We start from the raw sequence: 27,500 nt of genomic DNA on the forward strand, positions 1-27,500 counted from the left end.
TTGGTGTGAAACAGTGTGGGTTTAGGAAAGGCAGAGGTTGTGTGGTTCAAATTTTTGTGGTAAAGCAGATATGTGAGAAAGCTTTAGGAAAGGGTATGTATTTTGGAGCTTTATGCATTTGAAAAAAGGCTTATGATAGGGTGGACAGGAAGGCACTGTGGGAAGTATTACAGATATATGGGATTGGGGAAAAGCTGTCAAGAGTTTTTATGAAAGAAGTAGAGTCTGCGTTAGAATGGTAAATGAAGAGAGCGAGTAATCAGTGGTGCCCCCTAGTTGGCTACTTCCAAGAAACGCTTCGACGGCTTTATTTGGACTGCCCACCCAGATGACCTTTCCAATAGGCAAACGGCACTGAGCAAGATAGTATTGACATTGACAATATTATAACATCAAATGGCTCGAGCCATGTGGGCAAGTTACAGAGCGTAGGGATCAACCCGGTAAGCTTGGGTACCTGTAGTTACGAATAGCATAGTGAAACTGAATATTGGTTAATCTCGCGCGGAACTGCTGTGCTATATCGAAGACGGTAGATAATTTCAATATCTTCTCCGTTATATTGGTGACTCGCCAAGGACACGCACCACCACTTCTGACTCCCCTCCTCCCAGAAGATCGTGAATGCACACAGCCCAGGGAGAAGACCAGCACTCCTGTTGGGATTACGGTGGACTCTTTAAGACGAAGGCGGGACTGGGACTACACCGTAAACGTGCCCATTAGGTCGCATTCGGAGGGGCCGCTTTGGCTGCTGTCACCAACAAACTTAAGGTCAGGTGGGAAATTGAGGAGTCTCACTTATTAGCGCTGGAGGATGCCTCAATAATCCTGCGTGAGGGTGTAAGGAGGAACATCAACGAACATCAATCAAGGGTCAGAGAAGAAAGCAGGCACACAAGGATGCAATCCAGCGATTGGTCGCCGCTGGCACATCTTTGTTCTGTAAGCCTACCTCGTCCCCAGCTGGGGTATAGTAAAAGAAGGAGGAGGAATACAGCGAATCAGACATCCGGGAAGCGCTTCTTGCCTCAGCAGAGGATAGTCTGTCATGTGTGACGGATGGTTCGTGGCTTCATGTAGACAACTTTTGAGCTGCCTTGGTAGCCCTAGAGAGAGGGGAAGAGGCCGAAAGGTTTCTTGAAGAGCACACGTTAGCCTTTTTTCGAGGTATTGCGCGCCACATCGCAAGGAAGGAACCGACCCCGACCTAGAAAACAGATGACCTTCTCTCAAAGAAAAGCTAAGATACAGGAATACCGGCGGATTCAAAGACTGTACAATTCCAACAGGAAGCACGCTGCTAGCTCTATTCTTTTTAGAGACTAGAAAAAGCAGCCGAACCCCCACCCCCCTTAGGATTCTCTTGTGTTTTGGGCCCCATTTTTGAGCATTCTAGTAAACCTGATGCTAGGCAGATGACACCAGTCTGCCCAAAAATATCTGGAATTATTTCCTTCAGTAACAGCCGATATAATCCTCCATACCATCAAGAAGACCAAGGACTCCGCCCCGGGTCTTGATGGGGGTAAAAAAGTACTTCTTATACCGTTTAGAGCCAAACTTTCCGTCAGCGATGTACAATCTTTGGATCATGGCCGGCCCCATGCAGCGCCACGCGAGAACGGCGCGTGTGACGTTGGTGCCCAAACGAAAACACTAAAATAATTTACAAAGCTCACGACCCCCTTCGCCTTAAGATGGCCGAAGCAGTGAACATTTACATCGAAAAACCTTCCATTAACATACAACTCATGCCCACAACCACACTCCCAAGCAGTAGACGCCCATAACACAAACAATTACACCCATTTCCACAATCCACAATACAGAGAGATTTAAAAAAGACAATAAGGAAAAGAAAACGACAATACGAAATGAACATCGCTGATAAATCCAAAGAGAATCCCAAAGAATTCTATAGTTACATTAGAGATAAAAAGGTTGTTAGGAATCACATTGGTCCACTATTATCTGCTGACGGTCAACTTGAATATTCAAATGAAGGAATGTGTAATATCTTAAACAATTATTTTAGCTCGGTATTCGTAAACGAAACACCTCAAAGTGAATTCCAAACTGAAACCTGTGAAAAGTCTGGGGTAAACTTACTCACTACGGTAAATATAACAAAAGAAAAAATTAAAAGGTGTATAGACAAACTCAAAGTTAATAAAACACCAGGCCCTGACGGTTGGCCTCCAAGAATCTTAAAGGAAATTAAGAATGAGATTGTTGTTCCATTAGAAATTATTTTCAAGAAATCCATCATATCCGGAGATGTCCCAAGAGAATGGAAGCTAGCTAACGTTACTCCCATATTCAAAAAAGGTGACAAAAAGAAACCAAATAACTATAGGCCTATAAGTTTGACTTCAATCGTAGGAAAAATAATGGAAACTATCATCAGAGATGCTATCGAACATCATTTAGAAAGTAACCGTTTGATAAATGATAGCCAGCATGGTTTCAGACGGAAACGTTCTTGCGTGACTAACTTACTCGAATTCTACAGCACAGTTATCTCGAATTATGACAAAAGAAACAATATAGATTTAATATATCTAGACTTTGCAAAAGCTTTTGATACCGTCCCACACGAAAGACTACTTACTAAATTAGCTTTGCATGGAATAAGTGGTAGCCTATTAGGTTGGACTAGTAATTGGTTGAATGGTCGAAAACAGAGAGTTGTTTTAAATGGAAAAACTTCTGGATGGAAAAGTGTTGCAAGTGGAGTTCCTCAGGGTTCCGTTCTTGGGCCACTTCTATTCATAGTATATATAAATGATATAGACCATGGACTAAAATCTACTGTTTCCAAATTTGCTGATGATACAAAACTGTGCGGAGTGGCAAATGATCACTCAAACCAATTAGATATTCAAGTAGATTTAGATAAATTACAGCAATGGTCTGAAAAGTGGCTAATGAAATTTAACACAAGTAAATGCAAGGTAATGCACATAGGTAAAAATAACAGTAAGTACGATTACAAGTTATTTGGTAATTCGTTAACAAAAGTGGATAGTAAAAAAGATCTCGGCGTAATTATCAGTAACGACCTCAAATCATCCAAGCAGTGTATATCAGCCTCTGAGAAAGCAAATAAGATTCTGGGACTGATTGCGCGATCTTTTGATTTCACAAGTCCATCACTCATTAACAAGCTGTATAAATCGTTAGTTCGTCCACATTTGGAATATGCTGTTTCCGTATGGTCACCGAATCTCTTTAAAGACATTGACAGATTGGACTGCTTCCAAATATAAAAAATAAATCATGCGAAAATCGACTAAAACACATGAATCTATTTTCACTAAAAAGCGCAGACTCAGAAATAACTTGATACAGGTCTTTAAGATTCTAAAGGGAATTGATAATATCAAGAGTGACAAAAAATTCATATTGAATGAGAATCAGACAAGAAATAATGTTCTCAAACTATCCGGAAATAGATTCAATTTGGAAGTAGGTAGAAACAACTTTGCCAACCGTGTAGTAAATGAGTGGAATAAACTTCCTGCACAGGTAGTGCAATGTAGTTCAGTTCGAAGCTTTAAGAATCAGTTAGATAAATACCTAAGTAAGATGCTGTAATGATTATAATTTATCTTATATTATTTGTTTTTGTTTTGTTATTATTTGTCTGTCTGATTTTCATTTATTTTGTTTTTGTTTTATCATTTGTCTGTCTGATTTTCATTTATTATTAGTTATATGTCAATTTATCATTATTTACTATTTACCTGTTTGTTTATTATTCAACTATACCTATGCATTTATTTATGTATTTTATTTGTTATTTACATTATTATAGTTTTTATTTATTGTTTTATTATTAATATGATTTTTTCGCATCCGACCTAGATATGGACCAAAAGGTCTCCTGTCGGCATGCTCCGCCTTTGTAATCCTTTGTAAGTTGCTACTTCCACGTACGCAACGCTACGGATCACGGCTATAGGCAATGACCTCTCCCAGTGTTCGGCTAATGTACGGCCTGTATATAAACCCTTGTAATCACCAAAACATTGTAACTCCCTCCCCGAGTAAGGTCGAAATACGTATTGGAGAAAATAAAAAAGAGAAAACCGCACCAAATGTCTTCTGGACACCTCAGCTATTTGGAACCAGCACAGAAACTTGTTGCACGAGACAAATTAAAGCTTCAATATAAGCTCAACAACGCCATTGTTGCTGTAGACTTCTTGAAATCATGTATATATATATATATATATATATATATATATATATATATATATATATATATATATATATATATATATATCTTTATATATATATATATATATATGTATGTATGTATGTATTATGTACTGTGTTTGGAATCAGTTTAGTGGCTCGCACGTGTGACAGCGTCCCTTTCATTTTGTCGATCCTGGCTTTCCTTAGGATGGCTTCCTAAGTTATATTTTTTCTCCTCGAAGACATCTTGTACTGTCCTGATTCTACTGTGACCTATTAGTGTTGTCCCGATCCTCTAACAGTCCCGTACCTGACCACCTACAGCAATTCGAGCTAGAAGTAACTTCAGCTGATATTAAACAAAAAGAACAACAAACACAAGAATGAATTGAAGTTAAAAGAGACAGGAATATATTTTATAATATAGAAATAGAGAGGAACTTTATATTGTAGTCAGCATTTGAGGAGACACTGGGAAAAGAGATCATAGATGTGTAACAACTTAGATCAGAGATATTTCTGTCAGTATACAAAGATTAAAAGAAACAAAATAACATAATTTAAATTTCCTTTATTTGATTAATTTTGCTTATAATTTTGGATGTGTAGTTGACCTAAGTTAATACTTGATAAATATCACTGAATTACATAACCAACTCATTTGTTTTTTTTTTCTGATTGAAGAGTTGTTCTACGAAAAAAGGAAATCACTGCAATCACATTAATATAAGAAGCATATTACTGCATAACAATGTTCCAGTGACATTGACGTTTAAGATTTTAATCGGGTTTTTTCTTTTCTTTTCTTTTCTTTACATCTTTGAAGATCTCATTTACTTCTTGGCTTTTCTCTGTTTCACTGTTTCCAGTAGCACTGAATGAATCACTTCACAATGCATGTGCTTGTGCACTTTACTGGCATTCTGCCACATTGGTCCTTTCATCCGGAGGGAAGGAGAAACCCTTTCCACCTTCCCTTGAAAATTCAAAAGTCCACAAGGGCTTACACATGGCACTAATGCACTTTTTATACTAGAATTATCACAACGCGTTGTCACACAAAGAAACAAACAATACGCTTTCCTGTAATGACCGTATCACTCAATCACCGGTTGATGTTATCGTTGACCGAAATTGGCCATGACCCGATGATCGTCGCGCGACTCAAGGATTCGGTGCACGTGACGCCAACAAACTAATAAAGAAAAAAAAAAATGAGAAAAGGAACTCCTGAGTCATCAAAGTAGCAGCAACAATAATTCCTTTTCCCTTGATAAACTGTGGGTTCCGGGTGTAGTTGAAGAAGAAGAAGAAGAAGAAGGAGAAGGCAATGTGGCAATGACCTGGTGATCAGGAGACAGAAAAAGGGTAGAAGTCTTTTTCCGGACCATTAGGTGAAGGGGTGATATCCATGGTCTGGGTGTTACCATATCCGTGGGCACCAGGTGCATTGTTCGTTCGTTTAGCCGTCGAGGTCGGTGGAAGCGGCCATGCTCTCAGAACGGAAAGCCTCGACTTGAGCTTGGGAGTCACTACGCATCATTCTGCGCAAATCAGGCTATGGGAAAAGAAATAATGCACAACAAGTTAAGGTCACACCCGATCAGATTCAGGTACATAAACAAGTGTTGTCAGATAGTTGTGATTTGAATCCCTAGATCTATGGTTTAAAGACCTAAGCATGCATGAATATTTGTTACTGTATATAAAAATCTTTATATGAGGATGTATAAGGTGAAACTTACTTTAGGGTGCATGAGAACCAAGGGCAGTTCAGCTGAAACTTCTCCTCCGATGGCTCCAAGATAGAGTTTGACTTTGACCGTGTAAGAGATGATCATTCCGAACATGTCACGGTTGTCAGGGTTTGACAATCTGGAACAAAGTTAAATCGTCCCGTTAGGTAAGAAATGAGACTGAGACACTATCAGTAATTTGGACACAATAAAAAAAAGCAATAGGCTTGAGAATATTTGAAAAAGTTAGGCAAAATGAAAGTGGAACCAGTTAATTTCCTATTACATATAAATGCCGTACTTGTAGAATTAGTGTGTTATTTGAGAGTAGACAATAAAGGTATAAATTTGTTTTATTAGAGAATAAGAGAGGAGATATCGGGAGGAAGGTTGAGTAGAACAGCACTAGCAAAGAATAAGGTAAAGAAGTGGAAGGTGAGGAGAAGAACAGACAGAAATCTTACAGAGTAGAAGACGCCAGATTGGTGTGAATATTCTTAAGGTGCCCATCAAGTGCGACTCCTCGGCGATCCTTGTTGGATTCGATTGACGGTGTCAAGTAGAGCATCTTCTGCAGCGCGGATCCAGGACTAATAGGACATCCCTCTCTGTAAAGCACAAGGAAGAGGCATAAGGAGAAGACCGACAGAATCACGTCATCAGAGTAACGGAAGGAATCATATTTAGAGGTGAGATAGGGCAAATAAGCTGTAGATCAAGATGAAAAGAGATAAGAACTATTACTACAGTCAAGGAAGAAATATCAAGATTAATCATGTGATGGGACATGAAATATACGTTTCTATTAGATGATGGCTGTTCTTTCGAAAGCCTAGTTCATAAAACTCGACAGTTTTTTATCTTGAATTGACATCATTAAGATTAGAGACAGCGTTCAGTATCATGATCGTACATTATACGCAAGTTGTTATGCTTGGGCGTATCAGGGTTTGTCATGCTATGTTGGTAGGCATTGCTGGCTGCGGATTATCATCACGTGTTCTTTTCAACGATATCCTAACCCATGTACTCATTCGTCCCCCTTGGTGAAAGTGCCCTAGAATTGAATTAGAAAACAGGACACTTACTGTGTTTCCACGCTGGCAATGGTGCACCGGTACTGTCCACCAGAGAACAGACATATGTCAGTGCTCTGCTGGACGGCAGCCTTGATCTTCTTGACGGTCTTGTTGCTGTGGTTGCGAACGCATATGGTGATAGCAATCTTATCTCCGTGGTAGTACAGCTGCCTGTCGAGCGATGCTTCGAGTTCAAGTTCTCCTGGGCTAAGCATGAAATCTTTGCGGACAATGGTACACGGCTTCTGACCTTGGCGACTGGGTGCGTACTGGATTCGGCGGATGTTCAGCAAAATAGTGGACCTGGAATTAATGAAACAGGTGTCAGGAAGGTAGAAGAGCAGTGTTTAGGATTTGTTTACAAGCTCATCTGACATGAGTGGAAATTGCTCCTGCTTGTCTATTTCGTTATTTGAGCAAGACAGATAACCTAGACGGAATATGATAGGTGTTAGGAAGGTAGAGGGCCTTCGTGTAGTGCCTAGACGGAGTTATTTGTCATGGGAGGAAACTGTTCGTATTTACCTCTTGTGGCTTCGGTCCTCCGCATTATCGCCGACGTAGAGCTTGATGTAGTATTCAACTCCGCAAGGTTTCCCCTCGTCTTCACTCCCTGGTTGGATGGTGACGGAGGGCGGGGCATTGGGCGGCATCTGGAAGGTGAAAGGGTGGGCGTTTGCTCCCAGTTTCTTGATGAGGCGTTCCTGCAATTTCGAGACGGGGTCGTCGCCATTGGGCGGGTAGATCACCTTTGAATTGAGATACAAATCCTTCTGGAAACTAAGTCCCATGACCTCATCTTCCTCGCGGCCGTATCGGAAGCTGCAAACCAGCTGTCCGTACACCTTCCTCCCTTGCAGGTAGCTCGGGTCCAGCGTAAGCACTCCGTCTGCAACAGATCCAAAGGAGCATCATCAATATGATTCGCGATGTTTTCCGCAAACTAGACTTAGCTTTTAGACTTCCTCACACAAAAATATTGAATGTGGAAGTCATGCAGACAATTTCAGTAAAAGAACAATAAAGTGATCTTTTTTCCTTACCCACTGGGTCGACAGAGGAGACATGGTCGACAAAGTCGCGGCGTCCCAAGTAGATGGTTAATTTACTGTTGGGAGAAGCCTTCTTGAAAACCTTGAATTGAACAACCATTTTGAAGGTTTTGTTATATTTTCCGACTTCGAGTCACAATGCTTCTTTTCAGAACCGATCTCCTTCAGCTGGCTCTTGCTTCACTTTGCTGGTTGTGACTTTGTCGTGAGTTTATATACCCCTAATGGCTGGAGGAGGAACGCCCACTCTGTGTACTAAGCCCTAGCGTGACCCTATTCTTCCATATGGCTAATTGGATTGAAGTCCTTCTTCGTTGCAGTTATTACAAATCTTATGTTCACTGTCGTCCCAGCCAGGCATATCGATTTCTCTTTAAAGAATGTAAAACGGTTCATCACCTAAAACAGCAATAAGCCTCGCATCATCAGAGATTTTTTGAATGGTGAATCACATCTAGTAAAGTTAGTTCCTTGGAACATTTGTGGGAGTTAATCATAATAGAAAGGTCTATAATGTAGTAAAAGTAGTAGTTCTGAACTCTTTCATACCCCCTTTCATCCCTGTAAAAGAATAATCACCATCAGGCCTCATACCGAGCAACAAATGATTTCCCTTCTTCAAATGACGATGGCATTAAGTTTAGATAAGAACAAAGTAGGATCATCATTTGCAGGCCAAATACATAAGATATCATCAATGTATCTGTGCCATGTATCATTATGGGAGAACATTTTAGGTAATAACTTAGTTTAAAAAAAATCCATGTAGAGATTGCTATGAACTGGAGGAAATGGGTTGCCCATAGCCATACCAAAATTTTGCTGGAAATATTTCCCGTCAAACACAAAATTCGAATCAACAATACATAATCTAATTAGATCAAGGATAGTGGTGGTAGGTAGTGACAACTCACATTTCTTCATTTTTTCTTCAAGGAACACTAATAAATAAAAAACAGGGACACGAGTAAATAACGAAGTAAGATCATAGCTTATTAATCTAAAATCGTAATCTAAATTTAGGATATCAAGCTCATTAGCTAAGTCTACATCGTTCTTAATGTGGCTACTTGTGATGGTACCGAAAAGTGGACTTAAGATGGACACAAACCACTTAGACAATTTATAACTGGCGGGCCCTATGGAACTAGTGATGGGTCTCACAGGGTTATCGGGCTTGTGAGTTTTGATTAATCCATATATGCATGGAAGAGACGGGTTAGTAGATAAAAACTCTTCAATTAAATGTTCATGACCTTTTAAGTGTTGTTTTAATCTTTATTTGAAATTGATGTTGACCGACTCTAAAGAATTTGTCTTCAACTTACTGTGTGTGCTTTCATCACTCAATAAAGTTTCCATTTTATAAATTTAATCGTTCCTATTCACTATTACAACACTATTACTCTTATCTGCTTTAGTAACATGCAATTCTTTGTCATTTTTAAATTGCTGTACTCTGAGAAAACGTTTTGGACAGGTGGGCTGATTAGAATTAGACAAAGAATAGTATACTCAACCTTTTCAAATGTTCATATCATCACTAGGTACATCACCAAATTTTCCAAATTGCAAAAGGCTTTTGTTATACTAACACCGTCCACCTCTTTAGCTGTAGCAGCAATTATTCCAAAATCCAAAGCACACTTGACATCATCACATAAGGGTTTATCGAACAAATTAATCATGAAATTCGGGTTAGCATGTTAAGTCCAGTTGCTTTCTTTCATTAAATTGTCAATCTTTTTGTCAAATTCAACACTAAAGGTTTTACACACAAACCTCATTTTTCCATAGCAGTGATCTAATAACCTTGATTTCCATTCCAAACGGTATAGCATTAAACAAGCACGATCAAAACTACTCTGTTACTGAGATCGAAGCACTTGCAGTCATATATGCCCTTAAACATTTCAAAGACATCATTCTAGGCTATGAAATACATGTACACACAGACCATCAACCCATTCTCCACCTTTTCAAAGGCAAGAACCTCACTGGAAAACTCGCCAGATGGTTCCTCACCATTCAGGAATTCATGCCTACCTTCCACTACGTCTAGGGCCATGCAAACTCGGTAGCCGACGCCCTTAGCAGACACGTAGCAACAATACGTCAAGCAACAGAGCCACTTGACATTACGCGAGAACGCATCATTGCCGCTCAAGCAACAGACCCCTTATGGAGAAGAATCATTCACTACCTCAACTCAGGTGACACTACAAATACAGACGATTTTCCGCCCAACATAAACAATTACTCGATCATAGACCAGATTCTCTACCACACCACACTACTCACAAACAAAAACGAACCAAACCGCACAGTTGCACAATAAGTCGTTCCTACGGCACTTGTTCCTGAAGTTCTTCACATTCTTCATGATTCTCCACTAGCAGGACATTGCGGAAATGACAAATGTTTATCACAAGCCAGATTGACATACTTCTGGCCCACCATGCGCAAAGACATACACACATACATTGATGCATGCCATTCATGCATAGCTCATAAAGATCACATTAGCGGTCAGGTACCAATCCACAATTACCCAACACCTTCCAGACCTTTTGAAACCATTACCATTGACTTAATAAAACTACCACTCACCTCAAACGGAAACCAGTACCTCTTCGTATGCATCGACCATTTCTCTCGTTCCTGCATTCTCTCTCCTTTAGCGGACAAGACAGCCAAAAGTGTAGCTCAGACAATCATCAACAGCGTCATCTGCCCATACACCACACCAAAAACACTCATCTCAGACAACGGCACTGAATTCAATAACGATTTTCTCACCAATATCTGCCAACAGTTCAACATTACAAAGTGTAACACCACACCATACGATCGCGCATTGACTCCTGTGTGACACCAAAGGTGAGTAAGCACTATCCAAGTAGATCTAAGTCTTAGACACTAATCAAAGGATTACAAAGGCGGAGCATGCCGACAGGAGACCTTTTAATCCATATCTAGGTCGGATGCGAAAAAAAAAATCATAAATCATAAGACTAGTAAAAGAGGTATGGAAGGCAGATGTGGAGGGAGTGAACATGAGGGGACGTCCTAGGATGAGGTGGATGGATGGGGTGAAGGGGGCTTTGGGGAAGAGGGGAATGTCTGTTGAGGAAGGAAGGGAGAGGACGGAAGACAGAGGTGAGTGGAGAATGGTTGTATATGGATGATGTTGTGACTGCATGAGGAGGAATGGGCGGGGAAGTGGGGGGTGGGGTAGTATGTGTGAGTAAATTTTGACGCAGCCCGAAGGGATTTCTCCCCGTCCTCGCCTTATATTGCAAAGGGGGACGGAGAGGGGGGGTCGCCGATTAAATGAAGCGGCCTCGCTGTGGATGTACTGTGTCTTGCGACACTGCTTCTGACCCAGGGCGGTGGGCAGGGTGCAGGGATGACCCGTCATCCAGGAGGTGCTCAGATGAGAGGAAGGGTGGGAGAGGTGTGGAGTGTATTTAGGGATGAAATGGGTGGGAGTGTTTTTATGCCTTTCCCTTTTTGGCTACCTCCCTTGGAAGGGGGAAAAAGCCTTGGTATATGTATGTATGTGTATGTATAATAATGTAAATAACAAATAAAATACATAAATAAATGCATAGGTATAGTTAGATAATAAACGAATAGGTAAATAGTAAATAATAATGAATTGACATATAACTAATAATAAATGAAAATCAGACAGACAAATGATAACAAAACAAAGACAAATAATATAAGATAATTTATAATCATTACAGCATCTTGCTTAGGTATTTATTTAAATTATTCTTAAAGCTTCGAACTGAACTACATTGCACTACCTGTGCAGGAAGTTTATTCCATTCATTAACTACACGGTTGGCAAAGTTGTTTCTACCTACTTCCAAATTGAATATATTTCCGGACAGTTTGAGACCATTGTTTCAACCTGGACAAAATGAGGATCTCCTTCAACTTAGGAGCCACAGGCTGGAGAGTATCATGAAGGAATTGGAGAAAATCAAGTGCATCGTAGAATGAGTAAAGTCCGATAGGAAGGAGAAGAGCCGATGCAGCTTCTAGAGTCTAGAGGCTGCATCGGGTACTGACTGTCTAGAATCTAGACAGTCAGTACCCGTTCTACCGTAAAGTTAAGGAGAAAGATCCAGTGGAATAAGATTTCTGATAAATCGAGAGATTGCTGGTAATGTACTGAACTTCAGTAGTATAACAGATAGGGTATTTTGGCATGTAGTTCGTCTATGTAAAAGATACATGCATATCCCATGTATATGGGAAAATGTGCATTACCCTTTATACGAAGGGGAGGATAGGCAAGGCATGCGCCTAACAACAATGCAACCACCATCTGTTGCCTCTTTTATCTTACCTCATCGTGAATGGAGGAGGATCATCGTTGTCCCTCGCCTGCTCGAGTCAGAAACAATGCACAATACTTCCATGGCAGATCCCAAGAGACGAAGCTGGTGTTATCCTCACTGCTCCACGACTTAGCGACCCTTCCACTCATCAACTCAAGATTGCTTAGCAAACAAGGGGTTATCCTTTCGGGCCGCGTCAATTTATCATTCATTCATAACCATTCTCTATTCGTACCTATTTCTTACCAATACAAGAAGCTATTTCAAAATATAAAAATATGGAACAGGTCGAACTCAGACTAGCTTTAGGGAGGTAGGATATGATATAGTTGAACAATAGAAATAAAGAGAGTATAAAATGCAGACACGTGATGGTAAACATTGTAGAGTAATACTATAATCCCTCACCACTGAGGATTGTATAGAAATGAACAAATTGCCTGAAGGCAGACAAAACGTAGAAAATAAATTAATGAAATAAATAAATAAAACATGCCACCCCCATGTTATTTTTGGCCTGGAAAGAAACTCATAATTCTTGTCATCACATCAGAACAGCCTCAATTATCATAGAGCAGTAAAGTCAACAAGTAGTTACTTGTTTTCCTTTTTGTTAAGGGCCTGTAATTACCACCACCCCTACCACCAAATTATTATATTTTCGAAGAACAAAGTCAGTTGCATCTTACTGCCACAGAACGATTGCACCGGAAGAAGTTTCCGAGTCGGAACTAAAACCAATCTCGTGACAATTTTGCTGCGTTTCCACATGGAAAGACTTCTCCAGCGAGAGAAGATTAACCTTGACAGGGGAAGTTGCTGTGCATGTAGGAAAGACATAGTATTCCTTCACATCGCCTTAAAAAAAGAAGAGAAAAAATAAAGATAGCGGCTTACAACAACTGACGGGTCTCGACCTATCTGGGGTTTCTCAATTACCGCTTCGTGGGAGTGGGATGGTGATTTTTATTTATCTAATTATATATTCATTACTTATTTGTTCATTCACTTGTTTATCTATGTATTTCTTTATTTCTTTATTTCTTTATTTCTTTATTTCTTTATTTCTTTATTTACTTATCTATTATTCATTTATTTATTTATTTATTTATTTATTTACATATTCTTTATCGACACATTTGTTTGTTTATTTGTTTATACGTTTGTCTTTTGTTGATCTATATGCATATCTATTTATTTGTACATCCATTTATTTTATTTATCTATTCATGTATTCATTTATTCATTTATTCATTTATTCATTTATTCATTTATTCATTTATTAATTTATTCATTTATTCATTTATTCATTTATTCATTTATTCATTTATTCATTTATTCATTTATTCATTTATTCATTTACTCATTTATTTATTTATTCATTTATTCATTTACTCATTTATTCATTTGTTCACTTGTTCACTTGTTCATTTGTTCATTTGTTCTTTGGTTCATTCACATATATATATATATATATATATATATATATATATATATTCATTTATTTATTTATTTATTTATTTATTTTATTTATTTATTTATTTATCTCTATTTATCTATTTATTTATTTACCTAATAATATATTCATTTATATATTTATTCATCATTATTTTTGGGGTTCTGTTGGTCGTGCTTGTAAAATGTAGTGTGATGGGTGTGTAGATAATGCAAGTTCTGGAGTGGAAATGTGTTCTTTTCCTTTTCATGTGGTGTGAAGATGATTTTGGTTTATGTGTGCGTGTGTGCAATTGAGGCGGTTTGGTACATTCTATTATTACTCTCAGGCCTTCATTCTCTAAAACTTTTAAGTTATTTGCATGCGCCTTACTGATTGCCGGGAACCATCTTGGGGAGGCGTAATTGAGAAAGTTTTTATGAATTGCTTTAGATTCTTTACTAGGCATTCTTTCTGTTGTTCAAAATCAGTGCTTGCGATGGGTTTAAGTAAGTTAGTTTTCTTGTTGATTCTTGGTGCCAGGTACTTTATATATAGGCTGAAAGTCATATGAGTATCAAATGCTCTAGAATTTTATCCTTTTCCAGTTTGAAGGATTTTGGCCAGTTAGTTTGACGACATGATGTTATTTTTGGTGATGATTTTCTGGTGGGAACAGCATCACCGTTTATTTCTGGAATGAGACCATCATTCTGTTATTATTGAGTCATTGATCTAGTGTACTCAAGTAAACTTGGGTGTTCTTTGATGTTATTTTGTATCTATTGTGCTGGGTTATTACTGTCAGGTCATCTGCATATGAGAGAACATTGGTATTTTGTCCTGGTTCTAGAGTTAGGAGATCAATCATGAAAAAACTGAGGAGTAAAGTTGAAAATATTGCACACTAAGGACTCGAGTGTATGGCCATTTTGCTCCTGAGATTTGGTTCTTTTGGAGTACTCAGACTTATTGTAAGCACAAGCCTGCACACGGTATGTCATTCTGTGTCTACCACTTATGTATTTTATCTATTATTATTTATATTACAATAATTTTTACTTATTTGTTTATTTATTATTACTATATTTTTTCGCATCCGACCTAGCTATGAACCAAAAGGTCTCCTGTCGGCATGCTCCGTCTTTGTAATCCTTTGTAAAAAACTTGTAACTGCTCGCACTGGAAAGAGGTCAGAATCAGCCAGAGATGGATAAATAGAGATGAATATTCTAGTCACAATAACAGAAGTTACATTTTGGTCTGCTGCATCAGTGACAGCTGTATTCTTTGAATTGGAAAGGAATCAACCAGGGCCATATTAATTTGGCTCCAAAAGAAAATTGAATCCGAGTTGATCAATGTATGGGGCATTGGACCTGTTCCAAAAAGAAAATGATAATACTAATAATAATATTTTCATACGTTACTGTACTTTTTTCCTTTTTTTTTTTGACAAGAAAAAGTAAAAAATTACATCCATTTTTATCTAAAATGCATGAAAGTATTGCTGCATGGAGGCTGAAATTTTTGCTATCTAAACAAAAGGGTAAATTTTGGGGTATTTCTAAGCATATTTTGTTGTATAATTTTTTATCTATTCAAGATAGAGTAACAAATTAGGTACCAAATGAATGAACAGAATCTACTCTCCTTATGTCAACCGTTATAACTGATTAATTTTCTTGACACTAATTTGTTCCAGGTCTACTGTCTTGCTCAACATCCGCCGAATCCAGTACGCACCCAGTCGTCAAGATCAGAAGCCGTGTACCATTGTCCGCAAAAATTTCATGTTCAGCCCAAGAGAACTAGATCTCGAAGTATTGCTTGACAAGCAGCTGTACTACCATGGAGACAAGATTGCTATCAACATATGCGTAGCAAGACCGTCAAGAAGATCAAGGCTGTCGTGCAACAGAGTACGGACATATGTCTGCTATTTGGTGGACAGTACCGATGCACCATTACCAGCGTGGAAACACAGTAAGTGTCCTATTTTCTAAGTCTTTTCTTTGGTGCTTTCCCTAGTGGGCAAGGGTGAGTATGTTTAAAAGAGCACGAAATGATTATGCGCAGCCAGCAAAGCTTACCAAGACGACAGCAGATTGACAAACTCTGATGCGTCCAAGCATAAACACTCGTGTATAAAGTACTATCATGACACTGAACATTGTTTCTAATTTCTAAAAAAAAAAAAAAAAAAAAAGTCAAATGAAAACGCCCATCAACTAATAGAGACCAGCATTTCATGTTCTGTCACTTGCTTAGTGCATTTATTTCTCTTTATCTTGATCAATACATAAGCCACTTGGACAATTTGTACCCAACAGATCCTCAGGAATATGTAATAGGTCTCACAGGGTTGTTAGGTTTGTGTTTTAATTAACCCATACATGTATGGAAGTGATGGTGAATTCGAGGAGAGGTGCTTGATCAAAAGGTCGTGTCCTTTTAAAATACTTTTTAACTTATTGTCAATATAATCCTGTTTGTTCATAATGACAACACTATTACTTTTGTCAGCTTTGGTAACATGCAAGTCGTAATCCTTTTTTTTTAATTTGTCATAAGCCATGAGGAAACGTTGAGGGCGTGTAGGTTGGTTGGTTGATGCCATGGAACTATACACCAAACATTTTGTCCAAGTGGCTTGTGTCCATTTTGAGCCCTCTAGTGGGAACAATTTCTTACAGCCACATACACAACGATGTAGATTTAGTAAGCAAACCTTAATATTAACCATGATTTTACTCTCATTAGTTTCGATGTTACTTCTTTATTTACCCGTGTTCCCGTTAATGATTTATTAGTGTACCTGGAAGAAGAATTGGAGAAAATTTATTTACCACTGCCTACTGCCACCATTATTGATTTAATTAGATTATGTGTTTTAGAATCCTATTTTATGTTTAATGGCAAATATTATTTACAGAATTTTGGTATGGCAATGGGTAATCCGATTTCTCCAATTCTAAGCAATCTTTATATGGAATTTTTTTTAAACAAAGTTGTTACCCAATATTCTCCCCCAAAATATTACTTGGTTTAGGTACATTGATGATATTTTGTGTATTTAACCTGTTAATGTCGATCTGTCTATTTTTTTGTCACAGCTTAACACCCTAGTCCCTTCTATCAATTTTACTATGGAAATAGAACAAAATAACCAATTACCTTTTCTTGATGTATTGATATACAGAAATGAAAGGTCTTTTAAATTTGATGTCTATAGGAAACCCACCAATGTTCTTTCATATGTTCATTTTTACTCTTCTCATCATTACAGGACAAAGGCGCCTGTGTTATCGTCAATGTACCTTCGAGCTTATCGTATTTGTAGTCCGGAGTTTTTTGGATGATGAGTTCTCAAGAATAAGTGACATAGCTTCAAAATTAAAGTATCCCAATTATCTCATTGAAAATTCTCAAAAAAAATTTAGGAGGTCTTATTTTGATAATAAAGCTGGAGACAAATTTAATTCTGAAAATCTCCTCGTTCTTCCTTATTATGATAATTTCATTAAATTACCGCATATTCTTTAGAATTTCAACATCCAAGTCATTTTTAGAAACTCCAACACAGTCAAAAGTCTTTTAATTAAAAATTCCCCTGAAAATAAGGAAGGTTGTGTATATACAATTCCATGTAAAGATTGCAACAAATGCTATATTGGTCAGACTGGAAAGGAATTAAATGTTAGATTAAAACAACACAACTGTAGTGTTAGAAGTGGTCAAACGTCCAACGCGTTATTTGTTCATCTTACGGATTTCAGCCATTGTATTATTCGTGATGAAGCTAAAATAATTGTTAGGAGTAATTCTTATTTGAATAGAAATATTATAAAATCCACTCTGATCAAGGATACATTTGTTAATAATTTAAATCTAAGTCATGGACTGTACAGATTGGATGATTTTATTATTAAGAAAATTGTAAACCAAACTCTCAGAATATATATATGTGTGTGCGTGTGTATATACATATATATATATATATATATATATATCTATATATATATATATACATATATATATATATATATATATGTTTAGAAGCTCTGCCACGGGATACGAACCCTGATCCGTGCGTCCATAATCACGAGGCTAAGACGCTAGCAACCGAGCTATGTGTGATGGTTCAAAAGGACTGAACAAGTCCCCAACCACGCTTCACGTAACATTGGAAGATCTAGTCTCATTTTCATCCAATCCCCGTATTAGGCGAGCCCTCCGACAAGTTGTGTATGTTAAAGATATACACATCCCATGGCAGAGCTTCTAAAAATGTTCAATGTGTCTTTAACATACACAACATATATATATATAGATATATATATATATATATATATATATATATATATATGCAAAGTAGACCACTTGGAAAAAGGAAACTAACGAAGCAGAGCGCTTTCGTATATTACATCTTGCACTGAAGATGTAATATACGAAAGCGCTCTGCTTCGTTAGTTTCCTTTTTCCAAGTGGTCTACTTTGCATAAGTGAACACACGTACCCGTGTTCTTATTAGCATATATATATACATATATATATATATATATATATACATATATATATATATATATATATATATATATACTGTATATATATATACACGTATATACATATATATATATATATGTGTACGTATACACTGTATATATTTACATACACACACACACACACACACACACACACACACACATGTATATATATATATATATATATATATACATAAATATATATGCATATATATATATGTATATACATATAATGTATACATATATATATATTTGTATATATATATATATATGTATATATATATTTATATATATACATATAATATATATATATATATATATATATATATATGCTAAATACCACAGGGATTTTTTTTTTTTTTAATCCGAGCGCTTTCGTGATATTTGTTCACATCTTCGAGGATTACAATAGAATGAATAAGCACAGAGTAAGATGAGATATATATACACATGAGAGAGGTTTGATACATGGAAAGGGTTACCACTTAAGCTAATTATATCAGGTCAGGTCAAGTCTCGGTGGTGCGGTTGATGGAGTACTGGACTGCCAGTACGGAGGTGCGGCAGTACCTGGTTCGAATCCTGCCCAGGGCCGAAATTATTTCGGTATCGCTGCGCTTCGGTTCGTTACTCCGACTCTCGTGGGCGGGGAGTTGTGTGTGTGTGTGTAAGGTCATAGCATTACTCATAGATCGGTCATACGAGCTCTGAGCTCTATTCCGGGAGGGAAATAGCTGTCAACCACGAGTCCAATACGTGATCCAAAGACCAAGTTGAAAGACCAAGGTGAATACACACACACACACACACACACACACACACACACACACACACACACACACACACACACACACACACACACACACACACACACACACACACACACACACACACACACACACACACACACACACACACACACACACACACACACGACTCTATGGCGCAGTTGATAGAGTTTCCGGCCACCACTACGGCGATCTGGGTTCGAATCCCGCCCAGGGCTGATGTAATTTCAGTATCGCTGCGCTACGAGTCGTTACTCCAACTCGTGGGCGGGAGTTGGGTGTGTGAGCTCTGTGCTCTCTTCCGGGAGGTAAATAGCTGTCGATCACAAGTACAACACGTGATCCAAGACCATAAGAACATAAGATAAGAACATAAGAATTAAAGGAGGCTGCAAAAGATCATAAGGCCTACACTAGGCAGCTCCGTATCCATCACCACCTTTCATCCCCATCCATAAAGTTGTCTAATCGTTTTTTTAAAGCAACTGATAGTTTCAGCGCTTACTACATGGTTACTAAGTTTATTCCATTCATCGACCACCCTATTAGTAAACCGATTCTTGCCTATTTCCTTCTTAAATCTAAATTTGTATCTATTTTTGGGGTTGTGTAGCCCTACGTTTAACACGCTACACTTAGAGATATTGAAGTTCATTTGCCATTTCACCGACCATGTTAACAGCTTATTAAGGTCATCCTGCAGAATCTGGGCGTCGTCTCCTGACCTAATTAGGCGTCCTATTTTAGTGTCGTCCGCAAACTTACTAACATAACTATTTAACCCTTCGTCTAAGTCGTTTATATACATAATGAACAACAAGGGACCCAAAACCGAGCCCTGGGGGACCCCGCTAGTAACATTGCCCCACCTAGATTTTATTCCATTTATGGTGACCCGCTGTTTTCTGTTACTAATCCAAGCTCTAATCCATTCTAACACTTTTCCTCCTATGCCATGGGCTTTGATTTTATTTAGTAGTCTCTGGTGTGGCACTTTGTCGAACGCTTTGCTAAAGTCAAGATAAATAACATCGTAATTTTCATTGTTGTCTGACGCCTTATATACCTTAGTGTAAAAGGATAGAAGATTAGTCACGCATGACTTACCCTTGGAGAAACCATGCTGTGAAACACGAATTAAATTATGCCCTTCAATGTGTTCTCTGAGTCTATTTACTATTATTGATTCAAGCATTTTTCCTATAACCGATGTCAAACTGATTGGCCTGTAGTTGCATATAGACGATCTATCTCCCTTCTTAAAAACAGGAACAACGTTTGCCTGCCTCCAAGCAGTTGGAACAGAACCAGTGTCTACCGATTTATTGAATATTTCAGTTAACTGGTCGCAGATTTCAAATTTACACTCTTTAAGCATTCTTGGAAAAATTTCGTCTGGACCCGGAGATTTTGTAGCTTTAAGTTTGTCAATCTGCTTGACTACTTCTTCTTTACTAATGCTGATATTAGTTAGACTACTTTCTTCATCCCCTCTGAAAATCGGATCGCAGTCAGGTACTTTATCTAACCTCTCATTAGTAAACACCGATAGAAAATAATTGTTAAACTCCTCACTCATTTTTTCTTCCGATTCAATCATGACATTTTCATCGTTTTTAATTGGTCCTATTCTTTCTTTATTTTTTGTTCTATAGAGGTGAAAGAAACCCTTTGGGTTGGATTTTGCTTGACTGGCAACCTTGATTTCATAATTACGTTTCGCTGAACGTGTATTCCTTTTAACCAGCTTTGCCATTTCGTTATATCTTGATCTAAGGTGTGATTCCCCGTTTTTCATTTTTACGTAAAGTCCTCTTTTCATTCCGATCTCATGTTTCAATCTGTCCGTCATCCATTTGGGAGTATTACTATTTTTCCGTATTGACTTTAGGGGGATAAATGTATTTTGTGCATTAATAATTAGATCAGTTAGATTTTTATACATTTCATTTAAATTACTGACCTGACTGTTGGGCCCTCGCCCCCAATTGACCTGACCTAAGGTATGCGTATTACCCTCCTTGACCCAGACCTGACCTAAGGTATGCATATTACCCTCCATGACCCACACCTGACTACCAGCCCCGCAACGAGAATCAAGAATGTCTGAAACGTCCGCCTGGCTTTTCGTATTCAATTTCAAATAGGTTTTTATATTGTCAAAGTTTGCTTTCCTGAAGTCTGGTACCTGAACGTTATTCGTACTTTTTATTTTTTCCCAAATAACATTAAATCTTATTTCTTGATGATCGCTAAAGCCTAGACTATCTCCCACTATTACGCTGCTAATTTGGTGCTCATTATTTGTTAGAATTAAGTCCAGGGTATTTTGAATCACACACACGCGCACGCACACACAAACACACACACACACACACACACACACACACACACACACACACACACACACACACACACACACACACACACACACACACACACACACACACACACACACACACACATACATTAACAGCTTATTGTAATAGTGGAGTGTTCAATTCTGAACGGGGTTCAATCTCTGGGCTATATTGTCGCGAGCCCTAAACGCTAATCAACTAGCCGCTTTCGATCGATTTCCGCGAAAGAATTGTGTGTATTGTGTGTGTGTGTGTGTGTGTGTGTGTGTGTGTGTGTGTGTGTGTGTGTGTGTGTGTGTGTGTGTGTGTGTGTGTGTGTGTGTGTGTGTGTGTGTGTGAGTGTGTGTGTGTGTGTGTGTGTGTGTGTGTGTGTGTGTGTGTGTGTGTGTGTGTGTGTGTGTGTGTGTGTGTGTGTGTGTGTGTGTGTGTGTGTGTGTGTGTGTGTGTGTGTGTGTGTGGAAAAGTGAGTGGGTGTAAGTGTGGCGTTGGGAGTACAGTAGGTGTGTGGGTGTGAGTGTGGATATGTATGTGGTTGCGTGGTTGTGGTCATTTCTTGATATGAAGAAACAACTTATATAAGCATATTTACAAAGAAAGGAATAATACCATTAGAATAAACATCAAGTGACTGATCACAGCTGACAGAATAGATGTTCTCCTGCTCGAACAGAGGCAAACCACTGCTGACTATGGCTTTAGGAATTTTGTGGGGTTTCTTTTCGAGGTCAAAGGACGATTGCTTTGGAAGTGTTGTGGAGAGAGAGAGGGACTTCAATCCAATTAGCCATCAGGAAGAACAGGGTCCTGCTGGGGCTTACTCCTCTTCGAGTAGGCGGACCTCCTCCAGACATTCTGAGTATATAAGATCACGACCCAGTTACATTCAGCAAAGTGAAGCAAAGGCCAGCTGAATAAGAACCTCTCCGCAGTTCTGAAACTAAGTAGTGTGATTTGAAGTGGGAAAATATAATCAATTCAACATGGTTGTTCAGTTCAAGGTTTTCAAGAAGGCTTCCCCCAACGGCAAATTAACCATTTACTTGGGGCGCCGCGACTTTGTCGACCATGTCTCCTCTGTCGACCCAGTGGGTAAGGAAAAAATAACTTAAGTTTTCTACTGTTTATCTTGAGTCTGTATTAACTGGAACGCCACTTCCTTTTTCGAAACTTTGATGTGAATAGGTGACTTGAACCATTATGCTTAGTTTGTGGAAGACATCATGATTTTTTTTTTTTTTTCTTATCTTTGGATCATGTTTCTTTGGATCTCTTGTAGACGGAGTGTTTACGCTGGACACGGACTACCTGCAAGGGAGGAAGGTGTACGGACAGTTGATTTGCAGCTTCCGATACGGCCGTGAGGAAGATGAGGTCATGGGGCTAAATTTCCAAAAGGATCTGTTCCTCAGTTCAAAGGTGATCTACCCACCAAAAGGCGAAGAAAAGGCCTCGAAATTGCAGGAACGCCTCATCAAGAAACTGGGAGCAAACGCCCACCCCTTCACCTTCCAGATGCCACCCAATGCCCCGCCCTCCGTCACCATCCAACCAGGTCCTGAGGACGAGGGCAAACCTTGCGGTGTTGAATACTCCATCAAACTTTACGTCGGCGACAATGAAGAGGACCGAAGTCACAAGAGGTAAACTGGGGAAATGTCCATCCTTGCCAAATTAACTTGCACACATACCCGAGGCATGTTCAGTCCAAATCAACTATCTTGCTTAAATGAATGAATAGGTAATTAGGAACAATGTCCATCCATTCTAAATAAACTTGCAACAATATCTGTGACACTAAACCAAGAGATCCTACCCTACATAAACAGGGGTGGCTTCCGTTCATGCCAGACAAATTTATCAACATAACCTAGGTACTACACTTAAAGACCCTATCTTACTGACACTTATCATATTCCTTCCAGGTCCACTATCTTGCTCAATATTCGCCGAATCCAGTTCGCGCCCAGTCGCCAAGGTCGACAACCTTGTACTATTGTCCGCAAAGATTTCATGCTTAGCCCAGGAGAACTTGAGCTCGAAGCGACGCTAGACAAACAACTGTACTACCACGGAGACAAGATTGCTATCAACGTATGCGTTCGCAACCACAGTAACAAGACCGTCAAGAAGATCAAGGCTGCCGTGCAGCAGAGTACAGACATATGTCTGTTCTCTGGTGGACAGTTCCGGTGCACCATTGCCAGCGTGGAAACACAGTAAGTGTTGTGTTCTTTCATCGGGTTCTAGGGTGTTTTCCTCAAGGAGAAAAAATGAGTTTATGGGTCAGGATATTGGTAAAAAGAGTGATTTGCTCTTGTTGAGCCTGCGGACTCATCAGCAAAGCGTATCAAGATAACAGATGGCTGGCAAACTCTGATATGTCCGAGTATGACCACTTGTATACGATGCACAATCATGATACTCAGCGTTGTCTCTAAAATTCAGAAATAAATTCAAGAACAAAAAGTGTCAAATTTCACAAGCTAGATTTCTTAAAAAGAATAACTATCAGCTAATGGAGACCTTCTCCAATCAAAATTTTATATACTTTCACTTGATAAATACTTGATATCTTTTACTTAGCTCTTTCTTTATTGATTTATAGCTTACAAACCCTTTCCCAATTCTGAATACAATCCCTTCTGTCCCTCTGAAAACGTGATAGTGAAGCTCTTCTTTTTATGATTAACAGAGAGGGATGTCCTGTTAACCCTGGATCCGCGCTGCAGAAGGTCCTGTACTTGATACCGTCGCTCGAATCCAACAAGGATCGCCGAGGAGTCGCCCTTGATGGGCACCTTAAGAACATTCATACAAATCTGGCGTCTTCTACTCTGTAAGAATTTATTTTCACCCTTCACTTCTTCTCTTCTACTATTTTTTTTCTCCCGATCTTTCCTCTCCCTACCACTCTAATGAAACAAATAGGACGTCTTCTTATTCATTCTGATATATCACATTGTTGTATCTTGAGTAGTCCACTTGTATGTAACAGAAAACAAACATCTCACAGAACAAGCTCTGAGGCATGACCTTTCTATGACTGGTGCCGCAAGATGCTGAAATACACTCAAATTAATATAAACTCACTCATGGATCCCATAAGATCTTATCTTCAGAAACGGAAAACAAACAACTCAAAGGACAAAGTTTGAGGCATACCCCTTGTAACACAGCTATCGGAAGATGCTGAAATACACTCAAATTAATATAAACTCACTCATAGATCCCATAAGATCTTATCTTCAGAAACAGAAAACAAACAACTCAAAGGACAAAATTTGAGGCATACCCCTTGTAACACAGCTATCGGAAGATGCTGAAATACCCTTATATCAATATAATCTCACTCATGATTCCCATAAGGTACTATCCCTATACCTTTCTTATGGCAGTATATACTTATTTTGATTCAATTTCATACTTCTATTTGTGTGTCCTTCATTCTGCACTGTGACACCATCTAACATTTTGCCTAGATTTTTTTTAAACATTCTTCGATCCAGTTCATTTTTTCAATTATATTAAGATTGTTGACAGTGTTTCAGACTCTTTTTTCTTATCTAACGGGACGATTTAACTTTGTTCCAGATTGTCAAACCCCGACAACCGTGACATGTTCGGAATGATCATCTCTTACACGGTCAAAGTCAAACTCTATCTTGGGGCTATAGGAGGAGAAGTTTCAGCTGAACTACCCTTGGTTCTCATGCACCCTAAAGTGAGTTTCAACCACCTATGGTTTTCGAAAGAATTCTGTTTTCATAAAGGTTTATATTACTGCTTTTATACATGATAACCAGTATACATGCTTAGCGTGATCTTATAGATTAAAGTATGGACTCCAACTGCAGACGACTGGTCACAGATGTTTCCGTACCTGAATTTGATCGGGTGTGGTCGTGACTCATTTTTTTTTTCTTCTTTTTTTTTTTTCTTTTATCTACAGCCTGATTTACGCAGAATGATGCGTAGTGACTCTCAAGCTCAAGTCGAAGCTTTCCGATCTGATAGTATGGCTGCTTCCACCGACCTCGATGGCTAAACGAACGAACATTCTCGACGACAATACCCCTGGCGGTCACGAATATAACATCCAGATCAAAGATTTCATCTCATCACCTAATGGTCCGGAAAAAGACTTCTACCCTTTTTCTGTCTACTGACCACCAGGCCATTGCCACGTAGCCTTCTTTTTTCCTTGAATATCTATTTTTCTTTTATTCTTCTTCAGCTACAACTAGAACCCAAATTTTTGTTTAAGGGGAAATGAATAGTGATTGCTGCCACTTTAATAACTCAGGAGCTCCTTTCTTTTATTATTATTATTATTATCATTATTATTATATACATATATATATATATATATATATATATATATATATATATATATATATATATATATATATATGTATATCTTTTTTTCTGACATTACGTGAACCATATCCTTCAGTCGCGCGACGATAACCAGCATCTGACCAACTTCCGCCACAAAGGGCGTCAGCCGGTAACTTTGAAAGATGCGGTCACTACGAGAAAGTGTCCTCCTTATTTATTTCTTCTTCTTTGTGACAACGCGTTGTGATAATTTTAGTAGAAAAAGCGCACTAGTGCCTTGACTAAGCCTTTGTGGACTTTTGAATATTTAGGGGAAGGTGGAAAGGGTTTCTCCTTCTCTTTGGATGAAAGGACCGATGTGGCAGGATGCCAGTAAAGTGTACAAGCACACGCATTGTGAAGTGATTCATTCAGTGCTACTAGAAATAACGAAAAAGAGAAAATCCTAGAAGTGAACGATATCTTTGGATGTGTAAAGAAAAACCAAACCAAAAGAAATTAGAATATATCTTCATCGTCAACATCGCAGGTTTATCTGGAACTGCTATACAACGATTCGCTCCTTCTGTTGATATAAATACAGTTATGATTCCCCATTGGGTAGAACAACTCTTCTCTCCAAAGAAAATCCCAATGAATTGATTGGGTAATTTAATGGTATTTATCAAATGCTTGGTTATATCACATACCCACTCGGAATTATAAAAAGATGATAAATAAAATCAATAAAATTTTAAATCATATAGTTCTCTCTCTTTCAACCTTTGAATATTAAAAAAAAAAATCTTCCATAAAAAATATGCCATTTACTCCCCTTTTTTTCTGGAATGTTTACTACAGAATGAGTAAGTACAAATGTACACATATACACACATACATATACACTGAATGGTTCCCAGTAATCAATTAATATCTTTCTTCAACCACAAATAACTTTTAATTCCATGCCATCGCAGTCGAGACTGAAGAATCGCTCGATGGAGGCATCCGTTGGAAATTGAAACGTGGACGAGCCGAGGATTCGAACCCAGCTAACCCGTAACAAAGTTACAGTGACTTAAACCAATACGCTATCAATCTCTCTTGATAGCGTATTGGTTGAAGTCACTGTAACTTTGTTACGGGTTAGCTGGGTTCGAATCCTCGGCTCATCCACGTTTCAATTTCCAACGGATGCCTCCATCGAACGATTCTTCAGTCTCGACTGCGATGGCATGGAATTAAAAGTGATTTGTGGTTGAAGGAAGATATACACACATATGCACTAAAATAAGCAAAGTCAAAGGAAACGTTTAACTTTGTATAAGAAAAATCAAGCGACCCCTATCAAGTGATATAGTAATGAATTTGGGTGGTACCGTTTGACTGGAGAGACAAATGATCACCACCACTATCCTGGTGAGTGGTGTCATCATCACAACATGGCCAATATTGGAAGTCATTTGCCGTACTAAGGTCACTGTCCTGGTGTGACCTGGCAGAAGGTCACAGCAGAAGCAATGACAGGGGACGAAACAAGACGGACGCTCAGGCTCACAGTCCTCTTTACGTGATCTAAAGAGCAACCGTCGACTGTCAATTGATTGATAAGTCGTTTAAGCCCATAA

The 27,500-nt window shown here is 38.6% G+C and overlaps 2 protein-coding genes across 2 annotated transcripts; one reads left to right on the forward strand and one right to left on the reverse strand.

The window, feature by feature from the left end:
• Positions 1 to 4,781: 4,781 nt before the first annotated feature.
• LOC143037459 (arrestin homolog) lies at positions 4,782 to 8,246 on the reverse strand. Its single transcript, XM_076205705.1, has 6 exons — positions 8,065 to 8,246; positions 7,547 to 7,910; positions 7,031 to 7,324; positions 6,407 to 6,550; positions 5,952 to 6,081; positions 4,782 to 5,764 (listed from the first exon to the last, which is right to left on the reverse strand). The coding sequence occupies exons 1-6, from the start codon at positions 8,171 to 8,173 to the stop codon at positions 5,669 to 5,671; spliced, it is 1,137 nt and encodes a 378-aa protein (XP_076061820.1). The 5' UTR covers positions 8,174 to 8,246; the 3' UTR covers positions 4,782 to 5,668.
• A 14,187-nt stretch (positions 8,247 to 22,433) lies between these two features.
• Positions 22,434 to 26,636, forward strand: LOC143037460 (arrestin homolog). Its single transcript, XM_076205706.1, has 6 exons — positions 22,434 to 22,644; positions 22,832 to 23,195; positions 23,478 to 23,771; positions 24,248 to 24,391; positions 25,147 to 25,276; positions 25,505 to 26,636. Exons 1-6 carry the CDS (start codon positions 22,536 to 22,538, stop codon positions 25,598 to 25,600), a joined length of 1,137 nt encoding a protein of 378 aa, XP_076061821.1. The 5' UTR covers positions 22,434 to 22,535; the 3' UTR covers positions 25,601 to 26,636.
• The last annotated feature ends 864 nt before the right edge of the window (positions 26,637 to 27,500 follow it).

This window comes from Oratosquilla oratoria, chromosome 22, assembly GCF_046742065.1.
Source record: "Oratosquilla oratoria isolate Oo_2021 chromosome 22, ASM4674206v1, whole genome shotgun sequence".
NCBI lineage: Eukaryota > Metazoa > Arthropoda > Malacostraca > Stomatopoda > Squillidae > Oratosquilla > Oratosquilla oratoria.

Excerpts from the sequence above, each read along its gene's own strand:
- LOC143037459 (XM_076205705.1), bottom strand. The coding sequence starts at position 8,173 with ATGGTTGTTCAATTCAAGGTTTTCAAGAAGGCTTCTCCCAACAGTAAA. Across the intron at positions 7,911-8,064 it reads CTCCTCTGTCGACCCAGTGG|ACGGAGTGCTTACGCTGGAC; the intron begins GTAAGGAAAAAA and ends GATCTGTTGCAG. Across the intron at positions 6,082-6,406 it reads AATCTGGCGTCTTCTACTCT|ATTGTCAAACCCTGACAACC; the intron begins GTAAGATTTCTG and ends ACTTTGTTCCAG.
- LOC143037460 (XM_076205706.1), top strand. The coding sequence starts at position 22,536 with ATGGTTGTTCAGTTCAAGGTTTTCAAGAAGGCTTCCCCCAACGGCAAA. Across the intron at positions 22,645-22,831 it reads CTCCTCTGTCGACCCAGTGG|ACGGAGTGTTTACGCTGGAC; the intron begins GTAAGGAAAAAA and ends GATCTCTTGTAG. Across the intron at positions 24,392-25,146 it reads AATCTGGCGTCTTCTACTCT|ATTGTCAAACCCCGACAACC; the intron begins GTAAGAATTTAT and ends ACTTTGTTCCAG.